Here is a 12322-nt window from a genome sequence, read left to right as displayed (position 1 = left end):
CAAAGGGCAAGACTGCCCCTCTCTGCACCAACCTGGGAATTGATATAATCTATTTTCAAAACCATTCAGCTAGAACTCAAATGGAGGCTGAAATCGACTCAAAATGAATGTGGGTCTCACTGCTCGATGCAGACTTCCACAAAGTTTAGAATTTACGTTCTAAAATGCAAATACTATTATTAGGTCAATATCACTTTAATTTGCAGGTCAGCCTTTAAAAAAATCATTTTATTGGGAGCTCATACAATTCTCATCACAATCCATATATACATCCATTGTGTCAAGCACATTTGTACATGTCTTTCCATCATCATTCTCAAAACATTTGCTTTCTACTTGAGCCCTTAATATCAGCTCATTTCCCCCTCCTTCCCCACTCCCTCCTCCCTCATGAACCCTTGATAATTTATAAATTATGATTATTTTGTCATATCTTAAAGTGTTGACGTCTCCCTTCACCAACTTTTCTGTTGTACATCCCCCAGGGAAGAGGTTATATGTAGATCCTTGTAATTTGTTCCCCCTTTTTACTTTACCTTCCCTCCACCCACCAGGTATTGCCACTCTCACCACTGGTCCTGAAGGGATCATCTGTCCTGGATTTCCTGTGTTTCCAGTTCCTATCTGTACCAGTGTACATCGTCTGGTCTAGCCAGATTTGTAAGGTAGAATTGGGATCATGATAGTGGGGGGGGGGAGAAGCATTTAAGAACTAGAGGAAAGTTATATGTTTCATCATTGCTACCCTGCACCCTAACTGGCTCGTCTCCTCCCCACGACCCTTCAGTAAGGGAGTGTCCAGCACCCAGTTATCAAAAGATATAGCATCTGGGGTCTTAAAGACTTGAAGGTAAACAAGCAGCCATCTAGCTCAGAAGCATCAAAGCCCACATAGAAGAAGCACACCAGCCTGTGTGATCACGAGGTGTCAAAGGAATCAGGCATCAAAGAACAAAAAATCCTATCATTGTAAATAAGGGTGAGTGCAGAGTGGAGACCCAAAGCCCATCTGTAGGGTACTGGACAGGTCTGCCTTTTACAGCAGTCAGTGTCCAGGCACACCTATGAGACGGAATTTATAATAGATTGAAGCCTTCAATTTGATGGCTGACCCACAGAGGTGGGACTTGCCAGCTTTCACAAGTGAATGAGTAATTGTCTTGAGATTAGTATCTCTATCTCTTGCCACTGACATAGACACACACACGCACACAGACACACATGGGTAAGTAAAAAAGTATTGCTACAAAATAATAGAGCCCCTATTAAAACATGTCAAAATGTGAAGCTATTGTTCCTCCTCGTATACACTTCTGAAGATGGTGTTTCTATCTCTTTTAACCCTTCCCTGGATGATCCTCAGCAAAATTTGACTTGCAATATTAATGATATTGTTCTATAGTTTGAGCATTCTGTTGCGTCACCTTTCTTTGGAATAGGCACAAATAGGGATTTCTTTCGGTCTGTTGGCCAAGTAGCTGTCTTACAAATTTCCTGGCATAGACCAGTGAGTGCTTCCAGTGCTTCATCAACTTGCTGAAATATTTCAATTGGTGGTCCATCAATTCCTGGAGATTACATTTTGTTTAATGCATTCAGTCTCTTTAATTTCTCCCTTCAGCACCATTGGCTCTTGCTCATACACTACCTCTTGAAATGGTGGACTGTTGACTAGTTTTTTTGGTACAGTGACTGTATTCTTTCCATGTTCTCAAGAGTTGACCATAGAATCTTTCAAGATTGAAACTTGAGGCTTGATTTGTGGTTTTAGTTATTTCATTTTCAAGATATGCTGAGCACATTCTTTCCTTTTGGTTTTCCAATGATATGTCTTTACACATTTCATTACAGTATTTGACTTTGTCTTCTCGAGCGGCCCTTGGAAATTTTCTATTCAGCTCTTTGACTTCATCCTTTCTTCCATTTCTTTCCATCCTTTCTACTCTAGTTAAGAGCAAGTTTCAGAGTCTCTTCTGATATCCACTTTGATCTTTTCTTTCTTTCCTGTCACAGCTTATCAGGTCTTCTGTTATTAGTGTTTGATGCATCAGATTTGTTCTTGAGATGCTCTCAAAATTCAAATGGGATAGACTCCAGGTCATATTTTGGCTCTCATGGGCTTATTTTATTTTTAACTTTTTCAGCTTTATCCTGAAAATACATATTGAAAGTCTGTTTCACAGTCAGCCCCTGGTCTGATTTTAGCTGCTGGTGTTGAGATTCTCCCTGGTCTTTCCCCACAGATATAGTCAATTTGATTTCTGTGGATTCCTTCTAGGGAAGTCCATGTGTATTGTCACCTTTTCTATTATTGAAAAAAAAGGTATTAGCTATGAAGAAGTCATTGGTATTGCAAAAATCTGTCATACGATCTCCAGCTTCATTTCTATCACCAAGACCATATTTTCCAACTACTGTTCCTTCTTCTTTCTTTCCAATTTTTGCATTCTAATCCTCAAACTTTATTAACATATCTTCATTGCATGTTTGATCAATTTTTGACTGAAAACATTGATAGAATTCTTCAATTTTCTCATCAGTAGCTTTTTTGGCTATTGCATAAATTCGTGGCTGGTGAATAACTTTGAATCATAATTGTATTGATTGGATTTCTTTGAAGTAAAGTTTTGCTGAAGATCATCCAACAATTGCAGCTCTACATTGACAGGGAACTTCCAGAAGTTCAGGCAAGATTGAGAAGAGGACGCGGAATGAGGGCTAACACTGCTGATGTCAGATGGATCTTGGCTGAAAGAAGAGTACCAGCAAGATGTTTACTTGTGTTTCATGGACGGTGCAAAGGCATTAGACTGTGTGGACCATACTTCCAGAACACTTCCTTGTGCTAGTTTGGAATTTGTACTTGGACCAAGAGTCAGTTGTACAAATAGAAAAATGGAATACTTCATAAGTTAAAATCAGAAAAGTTGTGCGGCAGGGCTGTATCCCCTCACCATATTTATTCAGACCGTATGCTGACCAAATCATCACAGAGGCTGGCTTAAATGAAGAAGAATGGGCATCAGAATTGGAGGAAGGTTACTAACAATCTGAGATATGCAGATGACACAACTGTGCTTGCTGAAAGTGGGGACTAGAAGTACAAGCTGATGAAGATGAAGGATTGTAGCCTTTAGTATGGATTACAACTCAATGTAAAGAAGCCTCAAAAAAGTTTTTTTAAAAAAAGAAGCCTCACAACTGAACCAATAGGTAAATCATGATACATGGAGAAAAAGTTGAAGTTGTCAAGGATTTTACCTTGGTCAGATCTAATCAATGCTCATGAAAACAACAGTCAAGCGATTAACTGACAAATTGCATTAGGGAAATCTGCTGCACAAACCCTTTTAGAGTACTGAAAAGCAAGGATGTTACTTTGAGGACTAAAGTGTGCCCGACCGTGGCCACGGCATTTTCCATTGCCTCTTATGCATGTGAAAGTTGGGCACTGAATAAGAAAGAACAAAGAATGGGTGCATTTGAATTGTGGTGATGGAAAAGAATATTGATAAGTACCATGGACTGCTAAAAGGACAGATGGATCTGTTTTGGAAGAAGTATGTCCAGAGTGCTCTTTAGAGGCCACGATGGCAAGACACTGTCTGACATACTGTGGAAAGAGTGTCAGGAGAGACTATTCCCTGGAGAAGGACATCATGCTTGGCAAAGTGAAGGGGCAGCGAAAATTATGAAGGCCCTGCATGAGAAGAATTGCCACAGGGGCCATAGCACCGGCTGCAGCTATAGGAAAAACTGAGAGGATGGCGCAGAACTGTGGAGTTTCATTCTGCGTGCACAGGGTCCCTGTGGGTCAGAACAGACTTGATGGCACCTTTCCCTAAAGAATTCTGCACTCTGATTTGCACTACATAAAAATGGTAGTTTGGGCATTTTTGAAGAACTCATATTATGTCTTTTAACATATTTTTGAGGGTCTCATATTGTGTCTTTTAACATGTTTTTTTAATTTGGAAGCAAAAATCATTAATCATGACCAAATGGGATTCATACCAGTAATGTAAAGGTGGTTTAACATTCAACAAACAATCAATGTATCCTACCACATAAGCAAGACAAAGAATACACATGATCATATAAATAGGTGCAGAAAAAGCACTGGACAATATCCAACATCTGTTTTTAATAAAAGCATTCAATAAAATGAATAGAATGGAAACTCCTTAACACAATAAGGGTGATATATGAAAAACCAATAGCCAATATCACACTCGATGGGGAAAAAATGAAAACATTTCTTCTGAAAACAGAAACAAGACAAGGGTACCTACTTATCATCACTCTTCTTTCAACATCGTGTTGATGTCCTAGTCAGAACCATTAGGCAACCAAAAGAAATCAAGGGAATACAATTGGGCAACGCAGTGAAACTCTCACGATTTGTAGCAAATACAATTTTATAGAGAGACAACCCCAAGGACTCCATAAAAAGACTTGGGAAATATTGAAGGCTTTGATAAAATAGCAGGATTTAAGATTAGCTCGCAGAAATCAATCAGATATGTATATACCAGTGAAGAGAGCCCCAAACAAAAAAGGACACCAAGAAAACAATGCCATTCACAATAGTCACACCAAAGAAGACATATCCAGGAATAAACCTAGCCAAAGAAACAAAGGGCCTGCACTACCTACAGCAACCCAGAAAGTCAACGAAATTCCAATCCAAATCCCAACTTCATTCTTTAAAGGAATGGAAAAACTAATTGCCAACTTCCTATGGAGATTGAAGGGGCCCAGGATTTAAAAAAAACTTCTCAAAAAGAAGAATAAAATAGGAGGTCTTGCACTACCCAACCTCAACACCTATTACACATCCACAGTAGTCCAAACAGTCTGATAATGTTATAATGATAGATACACAGACACACAAAACAGGATAGAAAAGCCAGAAATAAAAGCATTCACCTACAGGCAATGATTTTCAACAAAGGACCAAAAACATTAAACGAGAAAAGGACAACCACAACCAATGATGCTGGGAAAATGGGCTCTCCATTTGTAGTTGAATGAAACAGAACCAAAAACTTGCCCCATGCACAGAAATGAACTCAAGATGGATTCGAGATCTAAATGCAAACTCCAGCGCTTTCAGGCTCATCAATGAGAAAATGAGGACAAACTTAAGGGCCCTATTGCAGGGCATACACTGACTACCAAATATAATAAAGGAAGCACATGCAGTGGACGACAAAATAGATGACTCGGAAAACCAAACTCAGTGCCATCAAGATGATGTCAACTCATAGTGACCCCATATGACATAGAACTGGCCCTATGAGTTTCTGAGATTGTTACTATTAAAAAAAATTTTTTTTAAGATTGTAACTCTTTAGGGCAGTAGAAAGCCCCATCTTTCTCCCAACGAACAGTTGGTGGTTTCAAACTGCTGACCTTGGGCTTAGCAGCCTAACAAGTAACGGATAAAACATTTATTGATATCAAAAGATTTTATCAAAAGAACAAAACGAGAGCCCACAGAATGGGAAAATAATCTTTAGCAATGACACAATGGACAAAGGACTAATTACTAAAATCTATAGAATTTTGTGATATCTTAAGAAAAATAATAATCCACTTAAAAGGTGGGCAAAGGACAAGAATAGACTATTCACAAAGGATGACACTCGAATGGCTAATCAACACACAAGAAAATATTCACAATCACTAGTCATCTTGGAGATACAAATCAAAACCATGATGCGATATTACTTTGTACCCACAAAGATAACCCAATTGAAAAACAACATAGAATAGCAAATGTTGGAGAGGGTATGTAGAGATTTGAATTTGTATACACTGCCGGTGTAAATATGTACAACCATTGTGGAAAGCAATATGATGCTACCCAAAATAACTGGGAATAGAAACACCATACAATCCAGCACTACCTTGCTGGGCACGTATGGCAAAGAAATGAAACAGAACATGAACAAATGCATGCTCTCCCATGTTCATTTCAGCACAGTTCACAATATCAAGAAGCTAGACATAGCTCAAATGTCCATCAGTAGAAAAATGGATAAACAAACTATGGTACATACACAAAATGGAATATTATATATCTCTAAAAAAGTGACGAAACCATAAAATACCTAATGACATGGAGGGACCTAGAAACCATTATGCTGAGTGAAGTTGGTCAACCACAAAAAGACAAATATTCGATGAAGCCACTGCTATAAGGACAAACAGCAAGATGAAGGCAGGCGTCTTCTCTCAAATTAGATGATCTTCTAATCTGGTGTCCCAAGCACCTGGGTAGAGAGCTTACCTAGCATCCATGAACCATGTATCACACCTCTATATATACTGGAACCGAGAACTCAATTCAGCTGTGGTCTCTTTTTCTACATGGGAGAAGGAGAAGGTCATTCAGTGCTGCCATACCACATTGTGCTAAGGCCACTCCAAATCAGCCATAGTTGTACAAGAGTGAAGAGCAACCTTACTAAAAATGCAAGTTAAGATGGGGGATGTGTGTCCCAGACAAGGTGACTACATTTCTGTTGATGGGTAAACTGGGAGGAGCAACCTCCCTTCAGGAAAAGTAATGCTTAGCAATACTTATATATAGAACACAAGGGGAGAATATGTTGGGTACGACATTCCTAACTGGACACTTTTGACCTAGTTTTCTATCCAGACCTTGGTGACTCAGGCTATGTGTTATAGACTACGGGGACTTTGGACTCTGTTCTTTCAAAGTGCACAACAACCTTCACAGACCACATCAGGATTCAAAGTGGAAACCACACTATGTGAACTGGGTTTTACCTCAAACTCACCTTTAGCCTTACAGCTGAAATTTCCTAGCATGAGAAGCTGATAAGTATTATCCCAAGGTTATAAAATTGTTGATCATTTGACTTTGGCTCGGATCTCTTACCATGAGGGTGCCCAATGGATGATGGTCTGAAACTACCAAATATTTACTATTTTAATGTTCTCCTTTGCTTTCTTATGACATGTATTAATCTGGCAGGCATGGCTCTGCCTTTGTGAATGAATATTACTGTACATGTTGCCCTATTGCCAACCCCCATTGTTTCTGTAACTAGCGTCCAATCACTGTAGTCTGTACAAGTCAAGACCTGACAAGATAAAGCAGGCGTCTTCTCTCAGATCATTTACTCTTCTAATCTGGCCTCCCAGATTAGTATGGTGGGAGGGGAGGGGGGAGTTGAATTGAATTAAAAAAACAATCAAGGTAACTGGAAATACTGATAGAGAGGACAGATGATTTAACAAAAGAGATATTGACCTTTTTTTAACAACACTATAATTACAAAGTTGAAGGCACATCCTTGGTAGAAATATGACTGATTACATGTTCATGGAAAACTGCTGATATTTTAACTATAGTAGATGAATATTGCACAATACTGCCCATTGCTATTTGGGGTACCAAATAATAAAAATATAACAATGTTTAGTTAAACATTTCTTTAACTAAAAACATAAGGTTGAGACGTCTGGTTTTGGCTACAAAAGGCATTTATTAACAGTGCCATTAAAGAAGCTCTTTTCATTGAGGAATAACCATTCATGCTTTATGCTACTCAGATTGAGGGACTACAGAAAGTGAGTGCAAAAAGAGGGCATAATTTGGCATGCATCTATCTTTTTTAATTTGGTAAGATAATATGTTAAAGTATAATATAGAAATCAAACCAACAAAAAGAAAAATCTAAAGGGATTCTAGGAATGTTTGTATTCTTATGAAAATAACCAGTAACCAGATGCCTCGCCTACTGAAAATAACAATAGAGGAAAATAAATATTAAGAAAAATCAATGTAAAGCCAGACCCACAAATAAAGGGAAAATTTTCTCTTTACAAATATCCTTGATTTTTTTAAACCGTGTACAGAAATATACGCACTCTTAAATATTCAAGAACATCTTGTCTACAGTGCTATTTTAACCATTTCTTATATCTGAACATAAAATAATTTTTAGAAAGCCAAAGTATAGTATAAAACAATTTGTTCACAAGATAGCAAATTTAGCATTTCAAACTGTTAGTATTAAGCTAAGAAAATTAATGTTTCTATTTTCACAGCTGACAATAATACTTCCTTAGACTATTCTACAACACTAAATATTTCCGTTGTACTGTAATATTGGAAATTCAAAAGGCATCTTTGGATAGCTAAGATAAAAAGGTATCCTTCAGTTGACTTTGAACCAGCACTGGATATCAAAGTGTCCTTGTTATCTTCTGAATGAGGGCATAGTTGCTGAGTAAATACAGAAAAGTGAATTCAAGAACTTCAAACACAAAATTCAAACATAAATTTGTTTACATAAAGTGAAATATATAGGGGGGGGCTTCAAAAAGTTTGTGGGAAAATGGAATTGAGAGCTAATGGATTTTTTCCATGCCATTTTTAAAGCCCCGTCATATATATGTATACATCCACATATCTATGCATGTGTATGAATAAAGACACACATTTATAAGATTGGTTCTCAATAGCCATCAGCTACTAGTCAACACGTTACTAACTGGATGCAATGTCTTTGATTCCATGCATAGACCCATATTTTTCTCTGTCCATTGAATACAGCTCGTCTCTGAAGCAAATGGGAGTTTAAGATTACAGAAAGACTTGTAGAAAACTCAAATGTGTCTATAGATGCATTAAAAGTTACTCTTTCTAAACATTATATTTTTGTTCTTTCAGTAATGATTGCAATTTATATTCTTGATTATTCTTAGACTGATACTCTCAATGTCCTAGAACATGCACATGGGGTCAAGGGAGAACTCAAACACACATAGTAATAATGACAATAAAAAGCGGTAACTGGCTAGGTTCAATTGCTTCAAAAAAAAGTGAGCTGCGTCATTTTTCAATATGGCTCCGGAGTGAGAAAAGTCTAAAAGTCTATACATTTGTCATGTCAGATGTTTCTTTGAGAAGAAACAAGTTGTGGTATGATAGCTGGGTCAAAGGAATTAAAATAAGAAAAAATATTAAAACCCAAACTGGAAGCATGGAAGATGGCATAGACATTGATCTAAAAAAGGAGTCTAGACAAGCAGACTCATTCATAATCCACAGAAATAGGGTTTCCTTTCAAGATTAATAGCACCTACATCACAAGTTTCAGTTTGCTCTTTTAAGATGGATGAGAAAAAAGAAACTTTTCCAAACCGGAAAAGACAGCAATGGAATAATGTAAAGTGTGTGTGTGTGTGTGTGTGTGTGTGTTGTGTGTGTAACCCTATCCCCTAACCCCTGATTTTAGACCCTGTTCTAAAGTGACATTTATTACTGACCTCAAAGGGAGAAAAGAACTGTTACTGAGTACAAAACCTATCTGCCAGGCATCGTGCTGGCAGCTTTACATATGGGGACAAAATATCAGGAATTTCTTTATGCGTTTTCTTCACTTACTTATTCTGGATAACAATGAACAGTGACATTGAAGTAGTGTTACAAGTGCATGCATGTGGGCCACAAGGAAAGCTCAAACACACATAGTAAAAATGACAACAAAAATAGTAGCTGGCTATGTTCAAGTGCTCCTCCCCACCAAATGAGATGTTTCCTTTTTTTTTTTCCCAGTCTTTTACCAGTGTATTAACTCCCACGCACTCACACAGAAAGTTCTACATTCCCATGGCAGAGGGAACAAGCCTTTAAATTTGCCAACATCAACCTGCAAGTGCAAATGTTTTAAAATTGAAAAGCAGATCTGGCTAAATGGTATCACATCTAGAAGAGTTCTATTTCCTGTATTACAATGTATTTTTTTTGGTAAAAACAGCTTTGTGCATTAGCATGATTTCAAGTCGCTTTGATCATTATCTGAAACACGATACTTGTTTAGTGCTTGTATTGTGTGCCCACCAAAAGGCAAAGTTAGTGGATCCAAGTAGTCAGATATGAGCTATATATGTGAAAGATGGTAGTGTTAAATCTTTGAAAAAAAAATCAATTACCAAAGAGGTTCAAATTTATTTTTACACATCTGGACTGAGGCTGGTAAATAGCCTATACTAAGAACTTCTCTTTTTTTAAATGAATTTTTATTGTGAATTAGATGGGAAGACTAAGAACTTCTTATAACTGAACTCAGCAGGAGTGAATTCAAAAGCTTGCAGAGATGTAAAAAAGTTGTACATTTCTTACAACAAAAGGATTGTGGAAGGCAGGGAATCCTATATCCTTAAAAACCCTTTTAAAAAAAGAAACAAAATATGGAAAAAATTGTCATTTATTTTTAAAGATGAGGAACCACCCAAATGTGGCTCACCAAAAGAAGAAAACAGTGGTGCGTGTACGGGTGTGATAAATAAGGCACATCTATTTTCAAACAGCCTGTGCTGTTTCCCCTTTAAAACTAGGTGTTCGTTCTGACATTGTGGAGATAACTACTGGAAAAAAAACACAAAAAAACTAGGTGTTCGAAATAGTGCTTTCAAAGGCACTGCTGCTCTCCATTCTGGCGGGGGATAGAGCTCAGGAATCCCAAGGTCATGACTGTTCTCAAATCTCCAAATTTTAAAATGATCCTCTTTGGATTTTTTTTTCTCTCTCTCTCTCTCTCTCATCAAATTGGAAAAACAAGTCTATCACGCTAGCAATTTACCAACTTTAATTGGATGCCTGCTGTAAACCTCATTACTCCACCTTATTTGTTGCTAGTGAACGAATACTGGAATTTCACTTCAAATAAAGTTAGGTTCAGAGCTGACATCCTGAAAATAGATATTTTTGTCATAGGGCAAATGCGATGCACATGGAACTCCTACTACAAGGGCATGAGGCCAACAGAAATCCTTCCACACATTATTGTGAAGGCTAGGATGACTTCATGACTGCTCTGTCAGTGCACAGCCAGATAAGCTCCTGGTAACGCTCTCTGTCCTTTCACAGCGCAGTGTCATCTTCTCTGAAGTCTCCCACCAGGAGTGAGTGCTTGTCGGGTTCACTGGGAGCATTGCTGTTTAGGGAACGTTTATCAGCCAGTAGTGAGTTTATGGACGCTCTGCTGTAATTAATAATCCGGTCCAGCAAACCCAGCTGAGGAAAGATCCTTGACATGTCATCTATTCCAACGTGAACACTGATTTCTGATGGGCTCTTCTGTCCTATTTGGCTCCGGGTGCGCGGTTCATAATTCTCGTAAACTGGTTTCCTGTAACTGGACACATACAAAAGTACACTAGTTTGAAATACGGTAACCAAATAACTAATTGGGAACTATACGCTGGCTACATTAAGACATAAAAGTAGTAGGAAAACAGTTTGGTAGTTCCGCAACAAGTTAAACAGAATTACCACAAACAAGACAAACCTGTTGCTCTCAGTGATTCCAACTCATAGTGACTCTGTGGGACAGAGTAAAACTGTCCCTTCGGGTTCCCAAGGCTGCAATCTTTATGGAAGCACACTGCCACATCTTTCTCCCATGGAGCAGCTGATGAGTTAGAACTGACAACCTCTGGCTTAGTTGCCAAGCACTTAACCACTGTGCCACTAGGGCTGACCCAACAATTCCACTCTTCATTCCACAAAAGAATTCAAACCAAGGAATCAAACGGATACTTGCACACCAGTGGGTATTACAACACTATTTGAAATAGCCAAAAGGTGGAAACAGCCCAAGTATGCAGCAACAGATGAATCAAGCCACCGCCTAGATGACTCTTGAAAACATAATGCTGAATGAAGTAAGTGAGAACAAATATTTACAAGAAATATTATAAAACCTTACATGAAACATATGAAATTAGCAATTACACAGAAACAAAAGTTCATTGATGGTTACCAGGGGCTATGGAAAAGGCAATTATTGCTAAAGTGGTTACTGAGTTTCTCTCTGAGGTAAGGAGAACACTTTGGAAATGGGTAGTGATGACGGTAGCAGAAATGGTGAAAGAAATCAATGTCATGGAAGTGTACATTTAAAAGGGTTATCATAGCAAACTTTGGTGGCTAGCAGCCTAGTGCGTAATGGCAAGTGTTTTGATATATATTTTTGTTTTATTTATACTAAATATATCATTTAACCACAATAAATCATTTTAAATCAAAGATGTAAATTGACCTGGTATGAAAGTGTAGTAAGATGGTCTCTGCTAGAAAAGTAGCAAGAATTGTGTAGCGTCTAACAAATTCCTACTTCGCATAGCCGGTGGACTAGTTCTTACCCTAGTTAATGCTTGTGGTTGCTAGACATCCATGATATAAGATGACAAGGACATAAATCACACTTATGATTAGGAAAAGCTTCGGCTAATCACTGACCAAAATACTAACATAACTGATCAATACAGATTGCTA

At 37.9% G+C, this 12322-nt stretch overlaps 1 protein-coding gene across 2 annotated transcripts in view; it reads right to left on the bottom strand.

Annotated features, from left to right (window-relative positions):
• Positions 1-200: 200 nt before the first annotated feature.
• The window catches only part of ATP7A (ATPase copper transporting alpha), a 164133-nt gene continuing 152011 nt past the window's right edge, over positions 201-12322 (bottom strand). For both annotated transcript variants that reach the window (XM_075539506.1, XM_075539507.1), the window contains one exon: positions 201-11180. In XM_075539506.1, coding sequence (XP_075395621.1) covers positions 10907-11180 — 274 coding nt within the window. In that variant the 3' untranslated portion in view covers positions 201-10906. The remainder of the gene's footprint in view (positions 11181-12322) is intronic.

The sequence above is a fragment of the Tenrec ecaudatus genome, chromosome X (assembly GCF_050624435.1).
Source record: "Tenrec ecaudatus isolate mTenEca1 chromosome X, mTenEca1.hap1, whole genome shotgun sequence".
Taxonomy (NCBI): domain Eukaryota; kingdom Metazoa; phylum Chordata; class Mammalia; order Afrosoricida; family Tenrecidae; genus Tenrec; species Tenrec ecaudatus.
This window is presented reverse-complemented; position numbering and strand designations above follow the sequence as displayed.